Source organism: Gobio gobio (genome assembly GCF_949357685.1).
Source record: "Gobio gobio genome assembly, chromosome: 4".
Taxonomy (NCBI): Eukaryota; Metazoa; Chordata; class Actinopteri; order Cypriniformes; family Gobionidae; genus Gobio; species Gobio gobio.
This window is the reverse complement of record NC_137100.1, coordinates 12,664,676-12,686,203: the sequence shown is the minus strand read 5'-3', so window position 1 is coordinate 12,686,203 and position 21,528 is coordinate 12,664,676. Positions and strand designations below refer to the sequence as shown.

General features: G+C 39.3%; 2 protein-coding genes across 3 annotated transcripts in view; both read left to right on the top strand.

Annotated features, from left to right (window-relative positions):
• rasa4 (RAS p21 protein activator 4) overlaps positions 1 to 15,559 on the top strand; it is a 125,641-nt gene extending 110,082 nt beyond the window's left edge. Inside the window, exons 17-21 of the mRNA XM_079815986.1 lie at positions 3,050 to 3,187; positions 3,367 to 3,502; positions 6,296 to 6,416; positions 6,603 to 6,661; positions 13,340 to 15,559. Coding sequence (XP_079672112.1) covers positions 3,050 to 3,187; positions 3,367 to 3,502; positions 6,296 to 6,416; positions 6,603 to 6,661; positions 13,340 to 13,467 — 582 coding nt within the window. The 3' untranslated portion in view covers positions 13,468 to 15,559. The remainder of the gene's footprint in view (positions 1 to 3,049; positions 3,188 to 3,366; positions 3,503 to 6,295; positions 6,417 to 6,602; positions 6,662 to 13,339) is intronic.
• An 872-nt stretch (positions 15,560 to 16,431) lies between these two features.
• clip2 (CAP-GLY domain containing linker protein 2) overlaps positions 16,432 to 21,528 on the top strand; it is a 68,011-nt gene continuing 62,914 nt past the window's right edge. Inside the window, exons 1-2 of one of the 2 annotated variants that reach the window (XM_079814456.1) lie at positions 16,432 to 16,740; positions 17,367 to 17,595. In XM_079814456.1, coding sequence (XP_079670582.1) covers positions 17,481 to 17,595 — 115 coding nt within the window. In that variant the 5' untranslated portion in view covers positions 16,432 to 16,740; positions 17,367 to 17,480. The remainder of the gene's footprint in view (positions 16,741 to 17,366; positions 17,596 to 21,528) is intronic. The other variant, XM_079814455.1, reaches the window with a different exon arrangement.

Here is a 21,528-nt window from a genome sequence, read left to right as displayed (position 1 = left end):
GTCATCCCCTCAAGCACATCGTCATGATGGAAACCCACCAAGCCTTGTAGGGCAACATCTGCCCTTGTGGGTAAGGCTTACATGGCAGCAGGTCAGGCTGTTGCGTCTCTTCACACCATGGTGGTCTTGCATGCATACCAGGCCGACCTGCTTGATGACTTGGACTATGGCGAGTGATTTGCCCCTGAGGCGGGGAGCTACTCAGGGTCACAGATCTCACCCTTTGTGCAACAGCCTGTGCCATTGGCCATTCAATGGTTGGTATGATCATTATAGAGTGGCACCTATGGCTCAACTTCAAGAGGATAAAGGAAAGAGACAAGGCTTTCCTTCTGGATTTTCCGATTTCGCCTTCTGGCCTGTTCGGCGATGCAGTCAATACCATCGTCGACAGACACCAGAAGGCTAAGAAACAGTTGCCGGAATTCAGAGAACTGATCAAGAGACCGAGCCCAGAAGCCGACTCCATCCACCAGCTGCTCCAGGCCAGGACCTAGTGACAGGAGGCAGGAGGAGAAGGCAAGTGTGGCGGCCCGCAGGCCTAGCACATTCACCAAGTGCATTGATACTGTGCTGGCTCCTTTGCGACTACAGATTTAACTCCAAGAAGCGTGTACTTTCTCCAGCTCAGTAAACCACTTTTCTGGGAGTGGTGTGGGATTTGACTACGATACAGGGACGTCTTTCTCCTGCACAAGTAGAGTCGATCCTAGCTGCTATGAAAGATATCAGGCTAGGTCAGGAGCTCAACATCAGAGAATGTGGGGCTTTCCTGTAGCTCAAACAGTAGAGCATGGCGCTAGCAACGCCAAGGTCATGGGTTCGATTCCCAGGGAAAGCAAGAATTGACAAAATGTAAAATGTGTATCTTGAATGCAATGTAAGTCGCTTTGGATAAAAGCGTCTGCCAAATGCATAAATGTAAATGTAAATGTAGAATGTTAGGTCTCATGGCGGCAGAGCCAACATCATTCCACAAAGCCTTCTGCACATGAGACCGTTCCAGTTCTGGCTCGAAAGCAGAGGGATCCTCCCTCTGAATCATCCCTCTAGTGCTATACGACTTTGAAAGGAGCCATGTTTTCTGAACAAGGGCCAGTCTCTCTGGGCTTGCTGCCGTCACAAGACTTTAACAATGAACGCCTCCCTCATGGAATGGGGTGCAGTTCTCGATGGCCATCTAACCAATGGTCTTTGGGGGGAGCCCTCATCATACATTTCCTAGAAATTATGGCAGTGTTTCTAGCATTGAAACTCTTCCTCCACACCTGAGGGGCTATCATGTGTTGGCCCGCACAGACAACACTTCAGTAGACTCTTATATAAATCACCAGGGCTGCTTTTTCAGGCAGGCGGGGCAGATCCTGCTTTGGGCAGAAGAGAAATTCAAGTTGTTGAAAGCAGTTTACATTCCCGGGCATGCAAGCTTGGGGGCAGATATCATGTCGAGGCAGGGGCTGAGGCCTGGGGAATGGCGACTACATCCACAAATAGTGGAGTCAATATGGCAAAGGTACGGTCGAGCAGAAGTGGACTTGGTTGCCTCCAAGAAAATTATCCACTGTCCCCTCTGGTTTGGCCTGACACCTCCTCCTCCTCTGGGGCTGGATGCCATGGTACAGATGTGGTCAAGGCAGCATCTGTACTCCTTTCCTCGGATAGCTCTGTTCCCGGGGGTTCTAGAAAGGGTTCGTCTGGACAGAGTCCACCCTCTCCTAGTAACTTCATTCTGGCCGACCCGTGTGGTTCTCAGAATTGATATCTCTACTATATGGCATTACATGGAAAATTTCCGGTTCAGAGAGATCTTCTGAGTTCTAGAGTCCCTTCCACGTGGAAGCTGTATGCCCTAAAATAGAGACTCTTTGTATTTTGGTGTGAGCAGCACCACCTGAACCCAGTAAACTGCCCTGTTGGTTCAGTGCTTTCAGCTAGCCACATACCTTTGGATTGAGCTTCTATTGGGAGACATCTTCTGGTGTCTCAGTTCTTGCGAGGTGTCAGACGGCTGAGGCCTATCTGTTGGTCAAGAGTTTCTTCCTGGGACCTATCATTGGTCCTGGGAGCATTAGTAGAAGCACCATTTGAGCCATTGGAGTTAGTCTCTGAAAATGCTGACTTAAAGTGACTCTCTTACTAGCATTAACTTCTCTTGAGAGAGTAGGAGACTTGCAGGCCCTGTCAGTAGCATCTTCCTGGTTAGACTTTGCTCCAGGTGATGTCAGAGCTATACTGCACCCCAGACCAGATTATGTTCCAAAAGTTACTTTTTTGACCACTGGTCAGCCAGTGGTCTTGCAGGCTTTCTTTGCTCCACCTCATGAGACACAAGGGCACGAATGTCCTGTCCATGCTTTGAGGATCTACATCCACCACTCAGGCCAGTGGCGTAAGTCCTCTTAGCTTCTCCTCTCCTATGAGGTGCATGGAATAGCTTTGCCTCTAGGAGTTAGGACCCACTCAACTAGGAGTATTGCGTCCTCCAACGCTTTTGCTTGGGGTGCATCCTTGCAAGATGTTTGTACTGTGGCAGGATGGTTCTCTTCACACACCCAGTCTTCAGGTTTTATAGTCTGGACATGGATTCAACCCCAGGGTCTCAAGTTCTCCAGGGTTGATCCAGCCTCAGGCCGGTCTGTGCAGATACACAGCTTTGTGGGTCAGGCGCTGTCCCATGCAATCACTGTTGAGGCACAGTCACATGAGTTTTTATTACGCATCGAGGGATTTATTCGATAAATGCATTTCCATCGTAGTTTATGGGCATGTCTTCTTATCTGAATTTTTTTTTTATTTGCCTCAGTTGAGTGCATTTGTTTTTAATGCGCATTTTTAGATTTAAATGTGCATCTTAGTGTTTCAGTGTTTTTATGCAGTATCCTAAAATGCACATAAAAGTATGTGGATGGAAACATAGCTAATGTCAGTGAAGAGCATATTTTAGATGAAATATAAGCTTATTATTTAAGTGGCCAAAAGTGTCTATAGAAACACCCATAAATACAGCATATAAGATATATTTAGCAGGCTCTGTTTTCCGAAACTGTAGAAGAGCTCGTCTATTTCGCTGCCAAAGATCCGAGCGGTAGAGAAGGTGGAGGAAAAGTGCTTCAGTAATGCCAACGTCATGCAGATTATCTCATGTGAAGACTCGGGCCAGCTGGAGACCCTGTACCTCGACTGCAAAGTTAGTATTGCACTGGATTCACAAATAAAATGTGAATGTGGCTGTTCATAGACACAGACTCAGATATGTGTTTGTTGTTGGTGAGATTGTAAGAATGGGCCCTGAAAAACCTCAAATGGATTTATTTATGTCTTATTGTTTCATTGTTTTATACTCTTTGTTTCTCTGTTTGACTGTAGAGTGTAAATGAGTTGAATCACTGGCTGTCAGCTTTGAGGAAAGCCTGCAGTCACAACACAAACACTATGAGCTGCTATCATCCAGGCATCTACAAAGCAGACAGATGGAGCTGCTGCCATCAGAAGGAGAAATCAGGTACTGCAAATATTGGATGATCTACAAGCAAGCCAGGCATGTATGGGTTGTAAGATGTTTTTGAAAGAAGTCTCTTATGCTCACTAAGGCTGCATTCATTTGATCAAACTACAGTAGGAAAACAGTAATATTGTGAAATAACATCACAATTTAAAATAACTGTTTTCTGTTTGAATATATTTTAAAATGTTATTTATTCCTGTGTTGGCAAAAGTCTTCAGTGTCACACAATCCTTCAGAAATCAGTCTAATTTGCTGATTTGCTGCTCGGGAAACATTTTTTATTATTAATTTCAATGTTGAAAATGGCCTAATATTTTTTAATTATAAATGACTTAAGACTTATTTAGTTCTAAGGTGTGTTCGACTTGAAGCAGCGCTGTGCAGACCGATCTGTGTATGTCATCAATGTACCGCGAGAGAGATTAGAGAGAAAACAGCTCTGTATTCTTTCGAAACGTTCTCGCAGTACTTTGATGTCATACACAGATCGATCTGCGCTCTCTAGTTTCTTAGGTTTTAGCTTCTGTCTCATTAGTTCCCTTGGTTTCTGTCTTGTTAGTTTCTATGGTTACTGATTATGTTTTCCACTTGTTTCGTGTTTAGTTTGTTGTGTATACAGGTTGCTTCTCAAAAGGAAGGCTGTATCCTAGTAAGGCCGTCTGAAAGCAGTCTCAATTTGAAGGATCCTTGGAAGACAGCCTTCATTTCACATCTTTCATTCAGCTCGTTCTGAAGGATGCGTCGAGTTTATCCTTCGCGTCTTTCAGTCACCCACATGTAACTATCGTAGGCCAGTAAGAGCTGTGCGTGTAAAGCCAGGGACACACCAAGCCGACGGTCGGCCATCGGGCAACCTTTGGCCGTTTTTGAGCATCGGCTGACTTCGTTTATTTGGTGTGTTCTGCACCGTACATGTAGAATCGGTGTCGGGCTCAGTCGGTGTTCAGTTTAGCAAACGAGTGCACGAGAACAAGAGCAAAAAACTAAGCTAAACTATGAAAGCAAGCAAAGAAGTGATGACACAGACAGAAGGCTGTTCTAATTTTACGTCATCTTAACTGAGCATTCTAATGCGCAAATATTTTAATAATAGCATGAGCATAGCCTGACAAGCCAGACCCACATCAAGATGTTGGGTCTGGAAACTCACCATTTACAGGGCTCAATCCGAGGGGCGGGATAAAGGGTTGTCTTTCAAATTCCCTCTGCATGCAATTGGATAGCGCCATGACCGCCACAACCAACCAGAGCAAAGAAGAAGGAGAAGCCGAGCTAACGTTAGTTGATAGACTTTCGCCGTATCCGGTCGGCAAAACTTCGAACACATCTTCTTTCCTTAAGAATGACTTCAGTGCCGTTCTTTGTTCTTTTCTCAAATTAAAGCTTCCAGAGTCGCGGCCAAAGCCGATTCAAGAGACCGCTGTTCGCCAGCTTCTGTGTTTACGAGTAGCACGCAGAACCTCCGCAACTCTGCCGTGACGTACCGTCATTATGTAAAGCCCGTCCACCGACTCTACGCATGCTGTGATTGGCCTGACCAGAGTTTGGTTTTTCCAGCTCTCAGGTCTACCGAGAGTTGCTAGACTACACTCGCGGCAAAATACATTTTCTGCCGCTAGGGTGCGTCTAGATTTCTAGGCTAGCATGAGCAGAGTGGAATAAAGAACGTGATCAGCATGATTGATATTCAAAACGGTAAGCAAGCGCTGCTTTGTTTATGGTTTGTATTCCTGCAGTCTTAGTTTCTCTTTCCCTTTTTGAATGACAAATATAGACAAATAAATCTGCTTAAATAGAGAGTTATCTCCTTTACACACAGGCGCAGAACACGTGCGCTAGTTGACAGTCAGCTGTAGTCCTCTTGGTGTGTTCAAGCACAGTTTGGCTTGAACGCAGGCGATGCGAGGCGACAACACATTCTGCTTTCATCAGCGCTAGGTTCTGTGGCGTCCTCACTCCCCTGATCTCAAGAGGCGCTCTAGCGACTGATGCTAGAGGCTGTGGTCTGTAGCCTCCTTGTTAGAGCGGCCACCTCCCACACCGGAGACCATGGTTCGAATCCCGCTCGGAGCGGGTTTAGTAAAACTGGCTACACACAATCCTTTGCACACATTCCAATTCACAAAAAGAAAAGACTGTTGAAAAATTAGTTGGCACAAAGCATGTAAACAAAATTATGAAATCTAAGACAAAAATAATGCTTTACAGAGATGAAAGGCATACATGTTATCTTTTGTTTTGGTGTAAATTAGTCACTTAACACTAAACTAATAATAAGCCAATTATAACCAATAATAAGCCACTGGGAGCCACTGGGAAAATTAAAATTTTAATACAAAGTATTTTTTCCAAAATTAAGTTTTAATAGTATTTTCGTGCCATGTGCACTTACTACATTCTAGTGTTCAGTGCTGAGAAGGACTCTAGCCTAAGAAACCTCAAAAAGACTGGTCTAGGAAGGACACCGCCTAGGATGCAGCCTTTTGTTTGAGAAGCACCCATAGTGCTGCGTTGGCCTGCTTGGTTTGTGGGTTATTGTTCTTGTATTAATGCAAGCTGTCATGCTTTCTTTGTTTATTGTGAGATATTCAGTGAGCTTTTCAGTTAAACTGCTTTATAAAGGCTCCCCTTTGCTGCTCTCCTTTTTCACCTCCACTGCTACATGACAATTATAAAGACCTATTATAAATGTCTTTACAGTCACTTTTGATTCATTTAATGCATTCTTGCTAAATAAAAGTTTTTTTTAAACCTCCTACTCAACTGCACTCATGAACTCTTTGATCACAGACCCAGGCTGTGATAAAACCAGACATGGAGTAACTCTGCAGGAGTGGTATGACCCACTGGACCCAGACCTGGAGGCTCAGCTTATCTACCAACATCTCAGTAGTGTCCAGCATGCCATGCGGTAAAGTTGCATTAACATACTGGGCCTGTGTATACGTTTATAACAGCTGAAATTATTGAATCAAGCACATAATTCTATACAATAGTAATTAAAATAGAATGTCAGTTTTCTAAATTTGTGTAAAATGCTTGCAAATTACCTATAAGTCCAGGTCATCTAAAAATGATCTTTTGTACTTTTTTGCAGAGATAAGTATTTTAAGTTGAGAGAGCAGCAGGGAGTTCAGGAGGCAGATTCAGTAAGAGGTAAGTTATCAAGCCTGCCGGACAGCCCAGTGGGGGGTCTCCTACAATGGGTTTACATGCATCCAAGGTCATAAAATACATTGCAGCATCACCTTTTTTCTCAGTGTTTGAAAAATTTTGATAAAGGATTCGGTCTCTCTAAATCCCTCCTTTTCAAGAGTCTACTCTGCTCTGATTCGTCAGATGGCCCAATCTGTTGTGATTGGTCTACTGCTTATAGCGCGTGTCAGAAACGAAACGCCCATTACCATCGCTCTGGAGACTTCCTCAGCACTTGTATACACAGTGATACAAACAGTAACGCAGGCGTCGGTTTTACCGTATTAATTCTAGCCCCAGTCGTCATCCTTTGGAAGTGCATGCAAATTTGCTGTTGCAACGCAGAAAACAGCATATTCTCGACATGTCAACAACACAAACCAAACTCTTCCAGGCCTCAGCTACAATACAGTGTTTGAGGGTCAAAGTAGACATTGTTCGCAGGCAGCCAATGAAGACCATAGGCTGGCATTATGCAAATGTGTTAAAAATCTATGTAAGGTCGTGCAGGAAGTAAGACTGGAATTACTGACGACTCGTTTCAGGCAGTTCAGAATCGATTCTTTCTTTTGGGAGACAATAACTCCATTATCGTGCACTTCAATTTTTGAAACTTTGCAGACCTTTTACATTCACAAACAGTTACTGTATATAACACGACATGAAATGTAATATTCGAAAATGCATAATATCGGTACTTTATGTTTGAGTACTCCAAAAATATGTATACTGCCTTGTACACCCAAATCAATCGTATGTGCGTTGAATGAAATCAAAGTATAAATTAGATATATAAAATATTTTAATGAGCAACATTTCAGTCAATCGACCTTCCTCAGGCTTACAAAACAAGTTCAAGCACATTTCAAAAGAGAGTACAATCATCTGTTTATAATAATGCCCACAGATAAATTGCATATTGCTTTTACAGTGATTGGAAGTATACTAGATTGACCCTCTTCAAACTCTTCTATCCCTTATGCTCTCCTCCCATTCCTGTAACAAATCCTTCCCTCGCGGGCCAGAATGACCCGAAGACCCGAATAATTTTAATATAAAATGCCCCCGTTATATGACCAACCATTCTTTTTAATGGGAATTCCTAGGTGTGTGTGTACATGTGTGTATGTGAGTGTGTTCTGCATTGGCGATGTTCATCATTTGTGTGTGTATTTGTTCTGGATTGTGGCAGATTTGTAATATTTTTTGACAAATAAAAAAAAATCCCATTTTCCCCCTTTTCATTTTCTTTTAATTTCATTTTCCCCATTCATTCCTATTGGGGTCAAATTGACCCGCAAGGGAAGAATTTGTTACTATTTTTTATTACAACCAGATAAACTCCTCTAAGTGTGTGTGTGTGTGTGTGTGTGTGTGTGTGTGTGTGTGTGTGTGTGTGTGTGTGTGTGTGTGTGTGTGTGTGTGTGTGTGTGTGTGTGTGTGTGTGTGTGTGTGTGTGTGTGTGTGTGTGTGTGTGTGTGTGTGTGTGTGTGTGTGTGTGTGTGTGTGTGTGTGTGTGTGTGTACATGTTTTTCTAGCCTGGTGGGGACTTCAACCTGACTGTAGACAGACTCATGGGGACTCGTGTCACCGTGGGGACCTAAATTGAGGTCCCCACGGGCACAAAAGCTTATAAATCATTCAGAATTTGTGAGTTTGTGAATGAGACGTTAATGCGCACTTCTCTCTCACTTTTCTTCGAGATGGCAGAGACTGCAATGTTTACAAATGTTGTTGCCTCAGAGTCTTTTGAAATAGATGCTGAATTGGAACAACTAGAAATTCAAATTCATGAGTTATTGAAGAGGCAGTCGATTCTCTTAGAAAAGAAAAAACTACTTGAGTCTGGACGAGAAAATGTAGCAGGGTTTAGCACACCTGTGCGAGGCCCAAATGACGGCGAGCTCAATCGGCGTACTCAGTGGAATGCTGTGCCACCTCAGCGAGCTGGAGCTAGGAAGAGGACGGCTCAGATTTCTTTTACACCTGCTCCTTCGGCTGAAGGTTCGTGGATGTTTAAACGGCGCCGGAAAACTCGGAGGAAATCTCCGTCACCTTCAAAACCGGTTTCCCCCACTTGCAATCGCTCTGTGAGTAGATGTTTGAGTTTAACACCACGTTCAAACTCGTCTTCGTCGATCAATGACTCCACTACTGTGTCCAGAGATATTGTTGTTATTGGAGACTCGTTAATAAAACATTTGAAGATTGCCCTGTCACATGGTAAACCTCACATGTACTGTTTTCCCGGAGCTCGAGTTGCTGATGTCACAAAGCAAGTGCCCTCGGTGTTGTCGAAACATAAGAGTATCAGTACTGTGGTTCTTCACGTCGGGGTGAATGATATTCGTCAACGACATTCAGAAATTCTCAAAAGAGATTTTGTTTCCCTGGTTGAGTCTGTTCGGGCTTTCGCCTGTAATGCGAGGATTATTGTTTCAGGTCCTTTACCAATGCTTAGGATGAGCAGTGAAATTTTCAGTAGGCTCTCAGCATTAAATGACTGGTTATTGAGATGGTGTTCATCGGTGAACGTTGATTTTGTGATGAACTGGGATTTATTTTGGGAGAGACCACGATTTTACTGTGTAGATGGTCTCCATCTTAATAAAGCTGGTGTTTGCCTCTTATCTGATAATATTAGAATGAAGATGATAAATGAATGACTTCTAGATCAATCTTTGGGTTTATGTACCGACAAATCTTCTGTAGTGAGTCTCACGTCTAGAAAAGATGACATACTAGCCAATTTCATCCCTTGTATTGTGAGCTATAACAGGCAAGTAGTTAGAAAAAATATTGCAGTTAATCTAAATAACCTTATACAGGTTAAAACTTCCACTACTTGTATTTCGCCAGCAATCACTGCTAAGATGTCTTTGTTAAATGTGAGGTCACTGTCTAATAAGACTTTCATTTTGAATAATTTTATTACATCTCTTGATTTAGATTTTTTGTTTTTGACAGAAACTTGGTTAAATAATGAAGAGCATACCCAATTTAATGAGTTGTGTCCTAAAAATTATAAGTACTTTAGTAAGCCGAGGCCAAGTGGTCGTGGTGGGGGCATTGCTGCTATTTTTAAAGATTGTTTTATGTGTTCTGAGCAAACTGTTTCAGTTTTTTCGGCTTTTGAAGTTTTGCAGTTTAAGATATTGGGGAAAGATCCTATTCTCTGTTGTGTGATTTATCGTCCACCTAATTCTAATGCTAGTTTTAAAAATGAATTTGCTGAAATGCTTTCTGATTTAGTTTTATATTATGACAAGATGATTATTGTTGGAGATTTTAATATTCATGTTGATAGGGTAAATGATTATGCAGTTGATGAATTTTTAAAAATCACTCAATATTTCAATTTAGAACAACATGTGTCAGGCTCTACGCATAGCCATGGCCATACATTAGATTTAGTTTTTACTTTTGGATTAGCACCAAATAATTTTTTAATAGAAGAGAGTGTGATATCTGATCATAAAAACATTATATTTGATATTCAATTGGCTGTAGAACGAAACAACATTAAGACAAGCGGTACTTATTTATCTCGTGTTATAAACCCAGAAGTTGCTGATAGATTCTCAGCAAGTTTTTATGCTTCAACAGTTGACTGGGCTTATGATGCAACTACAGTTGATCAGCTGAATGATTTTAACAGTCTTTGTTCCTCAATATTAGACTCAGTGGCCCCAGTTAAAATAAAAACCAAGTCTCTAGCAAATCAAGTACCATGGATAAATGATGATATTCGTATATTAAAGAGAAAGTGCAGGAAAGCTGAACGAATTTGGAAATCAACTAGACTTCATGTTAATTTTGAGCACTGGAAGGTTTCACTCTTGCTTTTTAATAAGACGGTTAAAGTTGCGAGATCTGATTATTTTTCTAAATTGATAGATAATAACCGTCACAATTCCAAGTTTTTATTTAATGTAATAAATGAACTGACTAACCCGCGGCCTAGCATTACCTTGAGTCCTATAGACTGTAGGTCTTTTATGAAATTTTTTGTGGAGAAGGTCGCAAATATAAGGGCTTCAATTTCGCCGCCTTTGGTTCAAAATGAGGATAATTTATCTCGTAGAATGGTATTGTTGGATTCCTTTTCACCTGTATCCGAGCAAGATATTTCTGAGATTGTGAAACATTTGAAACCTTCGAGTTGTCTTAATGATGTGGTTCCTGCTAGACTGTTCAAGGAAGTGATTGGAACTATAAGTCCCATTGTACTGTCTATAGTGAATAGCTCTCTTGTCTCTGGATGTGTTCCTGAGGATCTAAAGATGGCGACAGTACAACCGCTCCTGAAGAAGCCTTCCTTAGATCCTGCAGTTGTAAATAATTATAGACCCATCTCAAAACTACCTTTTATTTCAAAAGTATTAGAAAAGGCAGTAGCCAATCAATTATTGAAGGTTGTAAATGAAAATAATATTTTTGAGAAATTCCAGTCAGGTTTTAGAGCAGGTCACAGTGCCGAAACTGCACTTTTACGAGTTACTAATGATTTATTGATGGCAGAGGATGCTGGTGAATGTTCAGTTTTAGTTCTATTAGATTTGACAGCAGCTTTTGATACAGTGGATCATTCCATTTTAATTAGAACATTAAAAACATGGGTCGGGGTTTCGGGGAGGGCATTGGATTGGTTTGTATCTTATTTGTCAAACAGGACATTTGTAGTGTCAGTAGGAGAGGAAGTTTCCCAACGCTCTGAACTTATATGTGGAGTTCCGCAGGGTTCACTTTTAGGACCAATCTTATTCTCAATTTACATGCTGCCATTAGGTGCAGTAATCAGGAAACATAATATAAATTTTCATTGTTATGCAGATGACCTACAGTTATACTTTTCATTGAGTTCTAAGGATCTAAATAGTCTGGATGTCCTCCAAGCTTGCTTAACTGACATAAGAAATTGGATGGCCTTACATTTTCTGCAGTTAAATACAGATAAAACTGAAGTTGTGATAATTGGTCAGGGCTTAAGGAAAAATAAGATTGAGCTTGCTCTAAATGGGGTTTTTCCAAATATTAAGCAGGTAGTTAGAAATTTGGGTGTTTATTTTGATTCTAATCTAAATTTTGAAATTCATGTTAAGAAGCTGATTCAGTCCTGTTTTTATCAGTTAAGAAACATTTCCAAGGTGAGGCAGTTTTTACATTTTAATGATACAGAGAAGCTTATTCATGCTTTTATATCCTCCCGCCTTGATTATTGTAATGTTTTGTTTTCGTCTTTGAACAATCGCACTTTATCTCGTTTACAATTGGTGCAAAATGCTGCAGCCAGATTACTGACACGAACAAAGAGATCTCAACATATTACACCTGTTTTAGCGTCTTTACATTGGTTACCTGTTTATTCAAGGGTTGAGTTTAAGATTTTATTGTTGACATACAAAGCATTAAATGGTCTGGCACCTATATATTTAACTGAGCTCCTGAGACCTTATGAAGCAGGGAGATGTCTGAGGTCGTCTGTTAAGAAGCTGCTGGATGTTCCAAGAACTAGATTTAAAACAAAAGGAGATAGAGCATTTGCCGTGAGAGCTCCAAAATTATGGAATACTTTGCCAATGGATATTAGAACATCTGAATGTGTGTCTGTTTTTAAATGTCGTCTGAAAACTTATTTGTATAGACGTGCTTTTAGTATTCAATGATGTCCTTGTGTAGTTTGGGTTTGATACCTTATATTATATTTTGTTTCATTATGTATAGCTCTTCATTATGTGTTTAAATGATTGTTTTTATTGTTATTGCTGTGTAAAGCACTTTGTGCATTGTAGCGTTAAAAGTGCTATATAAATAAAATTTTACTTACTTACTTACTTACTTACTTACTAGAATGAGTTTTTATGAAAATGTAAAAATGCAGAATGTCTCCTGTGAGGGTTAGGTTTAGGGGCAGGGGCAGTGTAAGGGGATAGAAAATACGGTTTGTACAGTATAAAAACCATTACGCCTATGGTGAGTCCCCAGAAGGATAGCGCACCAGACTATCACTACAGTGTGTGTGTGTGTGTGTGTGTGTGTGTGTGTGTGTGTGTGTGTGTGTGTGTGTGTGTGTGTGTGTGTGTTCCAAGTTCAACTGCGACTAAAGTCTTGGACCACTCCGATGAAAACTAAATTTTTAAAAATTAAAAGAAAATGAATTTCGGGTCAAAATTATCTGAGGAAAGCATAATAAAATTTTGCTTAATGTGATGTTATAACAAATGTGCCTATTATGGCCATATTTTAGATTTTTGTAATATAGATTTTTTTTCTATGATTTATTTATTTCTTTTTTTTTACATTTTACAAACAAAAAATTATACAAAAGGAAGACATTGTTAGAGATAGTTACAAATAACACTGAACCAAACAGAAAAATATAATAATAATTGTGATAATAATTATAATGTAAATATTTATTTTGTATTTTCGCGATGCTGATTGTTTTTTGCGAAACGTCAATTATTATGTGGTGATTATAACTTAGTTGAAATGCTAAAATGACTAAAACTGAAATAAAAATAAAGCTGAATAGAAATATTAAAAATAATAAAAATTAAATATGACAAAAGCACATAATGAAATAGCATTTAGCGGCTTGGCTTCCTATATCAATGCATGACTGTTTTGATCTTGCAGACCAGAAGAAAGCAGATGGACTACCAAAACTCTTCAGTATTCTCCAAGACCTACATGATGCACATGCCGCGGTGGAGGAAGAGGAAAGACTGAAGAATAAAAACGTTTTCTTGGAATTGCAAACGTAAACGAAAGGACTTTAGTTTGTAACTTTTGTTTGCATTTCATAATTCACAGTGTTATTCAGTCACTGAGCCCATAAAGGCAGGATTCAGAACCTGCTATTATTTGACACACAGACAAGAAATCTAACAAAAATACTGTAAGTTGGATTAGTTCACGCATTCTTGAACTTTTGAACCGATTTTTGGTGCATAGATGGATATTTAGAGGGCTGTAATCACAGTCCCTTTATCGAGGATAGTCGTGGTGTGTATTTGGTATTGAGGTAAACTGAAGTGCAGCATAGTTTGAACTTACTGCAATGATTCCAGTAGGTTGGTAACTCAAAAAACGGTGTCTTGTTGGTATTTCTGCAGGTATTACATGCATTCAGACATGCTTAGTTTTCACAATTTTTCATTTTAATGGTATTAATCACCATTCTTCTTTCATTTAATGTGCTTTTGACTTTAAAAAGCTCTGTGGATATGCATGTCAGCTCTTCCTTTGTACAATTTTTACATGAAATCAGTTTTATTAAAATGTTGATATAGATGTTAAAGATATTTGTTTTAAATTTTTTTTTTTTTTTTTTTACTATTGTGGAGGATCAGTTTCTTGGATCTAAATCCCATACAACGCTGCCATCCCTGCTGTCTCAATGCCTTGTCCGTGTCATGTCATGTTTTGGATGTATTGTTGTTATGTCTTTTTATGATATATGTACCTTGTGCATTTCACAAAAACAGTGCATTGCTTTTTTTCTTAAAAGATGGTGATAGTATTTCTCCACTAGGTGGCAATACAGTGTTACTTATTGGAAAGCTGAATTCCCTCGGTCACAGTATAGCAGTGCTTGTTAATACAAGACCCGGTTTTAAAATATTATCATTTTTCTCTATTGGATGGTGTTTAAAATTTCTCTCCAGCCGTATTTAATTATGGCTACCTTTTAGTAAATATTATGGGCACTACACAAATCTCTAGAAAACACAATGCATTAATGTAACTGTAAAACTAAGACTTGAATTGTTTGATTTAACCCTCAACAATGTAGTTTAACATTGCAACTACATTCACAATGTTTAACTCGACAATTCTTCATTCACCTTAATGTTGACACCTGTATGATTTTCTTTCTTGCACAGAAAACAAAAGCTGATATTGTTCATGCTGCCCAGCTGCATACAGACAAATGATAACTGTGTTAATAAATTGACGTCTTGCACATTCTGCAAAATATCTCTCTTGTGTTCCATGGATTAAAGTGTAGTTTATGGCTTTGGAAATACAGCTGGAATTGTCTTATTTTATGGTATATGTAATTTCTTTTTATATAATCACTGAGCATATGACCAAATCAGGTGACAGTATTTGGGCAATGTAAAATATAATTTTGAGTATATTATTTACTGAAACATTTGGACCACTTTATTTATTGGTCCATGTACAATTCAATTGTGCATTCATTTATTATTCATTACTCATTCTTGTTATTATTAGTTTGAGATTGATGTTTAGAATATTTTGCATTTGCAGCTTATAAAGAGTCAGTTAAAGTGGTGCCTTATGTTTACAAGAAAGAATGTGCTTCCTGTTTTCCCTTCAATAGTCGTTTGAAACATGACCAGCACGCTCTGTTATTTTCTCTTTCTCTCTCCACCTCTTTCAGTCTGTTTTCCTCTCCCCGTGTTTTCTTTTGATGGAAACACATTATTGTGTTTCACTCCCTTCTGTAGTATTAAAGGCAGGCACTATTATTTCACATGCTAAAGAGGAGGAACTGGTTGGAGGATTTTTTTTTTTTTTTTTGGTAGTACAGCTGAGCTGTGTGTTCTGTTGTATATTAAGGGTGATGCTTATTTTGAAATGGGAATATAGCATGCAATAATTTTTGATAACGAGGAATTCAATAACTAACCAGCTGGTGATGTTTCCTCCTGGAAATGGAGTTGGTTATACAGTATATGGCTTGATCTTCATCTAATTCAATAAGGCTCTACTTTTCTGACCTTTTCCTCACTTATTTTAAAGCCAATTAAGCACGTTTTATTTTCCTCATGATCAATCACAGATTTATGGAAGTGTGTTCATCCAGCAATCAATAAAATTGGCCTGAAAATTACAAACCTCTCTCCTTTCTCTCTGTTTTCTGTTCTTTGACGAATTGCCTTTGTTCCTCTTTTGTAAGTTGCTTTGGATAAAAGCGTCTGCTAAATGTATTTATGTAAATGTATCCTCTTTTAACTTTGAGGAATGCATGTGGCTGTGGGACACTTGAAAACCTTAACATCGTCTTTTAAAAGTAAAAATCTGTTTTTATAATAGATTTTTGGATCACAAACATAGCCTGTAGCAATTAAAGTGTAGGCTATTTAGACTTTTTTAGGGTTGCAAAAACTTGAATTACACATTTTAAAAGTAATAATAATAAAACAGCACATGTAAAAGTAATAGGCATATTTAACATAATCTTTTTTTTTTTAATCCTTTTTTTTTTTTTTAAATCTCAATATTATGTGTTCGTGTTGTGGGCAATTTTCATGACCGGAAATGCATAAATTCCACAGCAGCTGGACTTGTTTTTAGGGTTTTTTTTTTTTTTTAGTTTCCGGAATTCGTTGCAGCCAAGATTCATCTTATAAAAACATGCTGACAACAACTTAAATAAAATGTACATTAAACAACACTAAATCATTTCTTGATTTGTTGCTCGCCGTGATACAAATTAATACACTTTACTAAATGTACCTATATTTATTTACATAAATGTGTGTAGAAAAAAACTGTCATGCAGCCAAATCGTGTTATTTATTTTGGCTAAAATAACTTTTCGCTCAACAGTCGAATTCGGAAAAGATGTCCGAAAAGACCGGTATTGTTCAACCAATTCATTGAAAAGATTCGACTCAATAGAACGATTCGCGAATCAGAATCTAAACGGCCCCCCTGTCTGAAGGCTTTTTACCCCTCCTGCTTTAATGACCCTCGTCTATTCAAGAACCATTTGCTCACCACTGACACACTTTCAGGACATTTCTTGGCGTTTGTGTAAAAGAGCTTTCCTAAAATGTGCCGGTGTCTGTGAACCTCGCATCCTGTCCCACTCCCGCTGCCAGCTTTAGCTCAGCATCCATATTTTTTGCATCCGTGTGGGAGAGAGAGAGAGCGCGAGCGAAGGGAGTGGCAGACGCTGACAAATCTCATGCCGGGAAGCCGACTGAGCCATCCCTGCACAGATCATCTAAAGTTCGCCGGCTCAGACTTCTTTTTAATTCACAGGATTTGGACTTCATAAGGTAATTGTGCAGTTTGCGAGAGCGGGTCTCGATTGTGTTGCTTGACAGGGGCGTGTGAAGACGGTCGCGAGCACGCCGCAGTGAAGAGCCAAAACAATAGAGCAGCAGAATCTACGGCGCAGAAATGAGCCAGCACACAAAACTTCCGCCTCTTTTAGGATACATTATACGATTTATGCTGCATTAATCTCTCTTTTGAAGTGGAATTCACGTACTGAGTTTTTAACGGAGCTAATATGGGGTTTGGAGGGTGGCTGACTGTGGTGGTGACAGCATGTCGAAACTGCCGACCTCAGTGGATAATGGGTTTCATTTCACAGATATGCTAGAATGACCTTGCTATATTACTGATTTATCACTCAGGAAAGGTTGCATTGGCGAAAACCACGCATTCACAGTCAGTCTGTGTCGATTACATTGTTACAGCTTCATTCAAACAATAAAATGTGATTTTTGTGTCCTCCTTTGCCCTGAAGCCTCATATTATTGATGCTGTGGATGCTGTTAATGAACTGACATGGACCATGCAAGGCCATACATTTAGCAAATTGCACCCAGTCAATAGGATTTGTGTATTGGCCTTAGCCTCACTGTTTGTGTTAAATGCTCATGATGGTTGTCTTCAGTCCCACAGGTAGAATGGAGAGGGATATCCGCCATCCTCACATTTAGTGCCTCGATTAAAAAACAACAACAACCCTTAATAAGCTGCGAAACTTGAAGTTTCTCCAGTGGACATAATGAACATGCTGAAGTCCAGTGGCTTGAAGATCCCTGGCAGGGGTCCTAAACACTCCAGTCCAGTGGGACGAACAACTGCTGGCCCATCAACCAGTCCTGCGGCTCAAAAAGACAGTAAGTCAGCTTCTTCTGTGCCTCGCTTGCCTCCAGACCCTCTACAAGCAATGATATGTCTCATCATATTACCCGTCACTATAGGACCAGACAGAATCCGTCATCAGTCATTTCTGCACCAGCGTTATTTTAGTATTATTTTATATACTATTATAGTATGTATTAATATTTTGATTTGCTTTTATTTTTATATTTTCATTGTAATTTTATATATATATATTTTTAAAAGCTTTAATTTATATAATTTCACTTTTAGCGTTCGTAATGATTTGCCATGGCCAAATTTCTAAAGTAAAATTTTTTAAAATGTAAGTTTCATCTAATGTTTATATTTTATTTTATTTATGCTATTGAAAATGACTTTAATAGCTTTAGTTTTAGTTAATAACAACAGTGTTCTCCACTGATTTCTTTGGGTGGGGGATGGGGGGCACAATGGATTTGAGCATGATAAAATGCATTAAACAAAGCTAAGAGAACCTGCCTACAAACAAGCCTTAATAATTCATGAATTTATTGAAGCAAGTGAACTTCTGCAGAGATCTGTGCCACTTTCTTCTGAATTCTATGGTTGCAGATTCCGGATTGTTACCATTAAAATACTATCATAATTTTAAAAAACATTTTAGACATGTTTATGTGAACTGCCATGGTATATGAGCAAGGGTATCATTCACTACAATGGTCGATATCAAAATACCATTGTTTTATCATCTGATACCATCACTGTACCGTAGAACTGCCATAAGTACCGTCAGTGGATTTGCAGTGGTGTGAATGAAATTTAGATTTTTTTTTGTGTGTGCCTGAAATATAACTAGAGAAGCTGTAGTTCACGTTTGCTACTGTCTACGCTACCATTCAAAAGTTTGGGGACAGTACGATTTTTTTTTTTTGTTACAAAAAAATATTTAATTTTTTTTTTTTTTACTTGCTATTCGTCAAAGAAGGCAAAAAAATGTTTTGCCGTTTTCACAAACAGTATAAGCAGCACAACTGATTTCATCATTGATAATAATAAGAAAAGTTTCTTGAGCTGTAAATCATCATATTAGAATGATTTCTGAAGGATCACGTGACACTGAAGACTGGAGTAAAGTTGCAATGACGTTGCTCCAATGAGTGGTTCAGAAACCTCTCGGATTTCATCAAAAATGTCTTTAATTTGTGTTTCGAAGAAAACTAAATGATGCTGAAAATTCAGCTTTGCCATCACAGGAATAAATAACATTTTAAAATATATTAAAATAGAAAACAGTTCTTTTAAATTGTAATAATATTTCACGATGTTACTGTTCTGATTGTATTTTTGATCAAATAAATGCAGCTGGGTGAGCATAAGACTTTCACTTTTTTCAAAACTAGAGATGTATCGGCAGTTTTTTGATCAATTTGTCAATTTGTTACGGCCTATATAACAAACCGATGGTTTATTAATTAAAGGGTTAGTTCACCCAAAAATAAAATTTCTGTCATTAATTACTCACCCTCATGTCGTTCCAAAACTGTAAGATATTCGTTCATCTTCGGAACACAAATTAAGACATTTTTGATGAAATCCGAGAGGTTTCTGAACCACTCATAGGCAGCAACGTCACTGCAATTTTCAAGGCCCAGAAAGGTAGTAAAGACATCAATAAAATAATATTTTAAAGTGTAACTACAGTGGTTGAACCTTAATGTTATGAAGCGACAACAATACTTTTTGTGTGCAAAACACCCAAAAAATACCAAGTTTTGAGTAAACACAGTGCAGCGCTTCCAGAACCCGGATGCTGCGTTTACAACGTGAACAGTGTAGGAGACTGACATGGAAGAGAAGAGATTTAACACATTATAAAGTAAAATATCTAGCTTCTGGCGAACCGCTTTCCTTATTCAACTTACGGAAAAAGCATAAATGGCATGACGTATGACGTCGATCGTAGCGTAAGCGTTTTGAACTGCGTGAGGCATTACACTTTCTTCGTCATTTGAATACGGAAGGCGGCCTGCCAGAAGCTAGATATTTATTTGAAGGGGTCATGAAATGAGAAATCAACTTTCCCTTGAACTTTTGATATATAAAAGGTCATTGTAATATAAGAATATCCTGTGAGTTTCAGAGCTGAAAACTTCCTTGTTAGTCAAAGAAAAGCTTTAATAGACACCAGGCCCAACAAACGCTCGATCTCAGAATGTGCCAGGCTATGACGTCAGAGTGTGGTGAAACACCGCCTCAACAGAAGCAGAACAACGTCTGATTCTGTAGCCCCAAAGGCTGGATAAAAGTTGTTGGTTCATTGCGATTCGGGATCAGACTCGGACATGTATGGGCCATGTCCAGGGCTCGCAAAGCACAGGGCTGTGTGTTTTTCAGACGGGCTACAAAACACTATCTTAAATAGTGAAATAACATTCCTTTCTTGATGTGCGTTCACTCTCTTGACTTGATATTTGATACGTTCATGCGTGTGTACGGTTCACAGTTATATTCACCGGTCGCGCAGGCCAAGTAATAAGAAAAATAACATTCCAATCAATCGTGGGTGGATGAGAGAGAAATCATTGTGTTTGTTTGCTAAAGGCATTTTGCGAGCCCTGTGGGCGATTCATTCCGGCTGCATTTTCCCCACATGCTTTCAAAACAATTCCCACATGTGCTGGCAGGGGAGCCGAAGCTCATCAAATATGCAAATCCTAATGAGCTCCAATCCAATCCTAGCCGTGGGCGTTTACTTCCAAGATTTCAGTGCGGCACGCCCATAAAATCTGTGCGTTCTTTGAGAGCGGCTCAAAAGCAGGGTAGAAAATAGCCTATTACTTATTCATTATGATGTTTTTGAATGTAAAAGCCACGCGAACGTCATAAGTTGACCTCAGGCAACAATATTAAAAAAATGAAATAAAGCCAGTTCATGACCCCTTTTTTATTTTATGATGTTTTTTATGACGTTTTAAATATGGATATTTTTCTTACACAAAAACTTGTTCTATCCCTTTAATGGAAAAAGTTAAAATTAGAGCGCAATTGACAAATATCGGTATCGGAATAGGCCAATACTAGCCTGGGAAAACCCAGACAACTTCCGGCAAATTTAGATTTGCTCTGCAAGTAGTCTGGCAAAGACCCCATTCAAACCCATTTCTAAACCCTAGAAATCGGGGCACCAATCAGAAACGTTGGGGCGGGCTTTAGACGATGACGACGACGACAGCGCAGCGAAGTTAGCAGATTTGCCGCTACTGTGGAGCATCACTCGTTCGAATCAGCTATCGCGTCTGTTTTAAGCGATTTAAACTTTTCCTTTTCGTTAAAACCCGAGCAAAGAACAACACTCGAAGCCTTCATATCTAAAAAAGATGTTATCGCTGTCTTACCGACTGGATTCGGCAAAAGTCTGATACCAGCTTGGCCCTTTGGTGGCTAAACGAATGGGTCTTAGCGAGAGCCCTCTGGTAGTGTTAATGTTTTACAAAATATAGTTTTAAGTCCTTTTCAGGTGTGAATGTAGTTGTTTAAAGCTCAAATATGTGGTTTATTTATAAAGAGAGCGCCTTTTTAAAATTTTTATCTGCCGTTTTCTGAGTTGTGAGCTCCAGTGGTTCAGCGGCGCTCAATTGATCTTTGAGCCCGCCGAGAGGCGCCTTTCCTCGGCCAGTCCTTCTGCCGTCTGCCGCTGGCTCTGATGTCTCTGTAGTGGTTAAACCGTCTCGTCTTGTGTAGATCTAACGGCTGATCTTTACTCTCATTAATCTATAATTTGTTCCTAGACAGATCGTTTTGTCTGTGGGCAAAGTGAAGTTTCATAACTTTATATTTTTAAGATATTAAACTTTACCGTTGTAGTCTCCTAGCGCTGACTTTGACTGAATTGCTTTATTTATTGTATAGCTTCTTATACCTTTTACTTATACTTTTATGATTGCTATGGATGATCACACATAAACTGA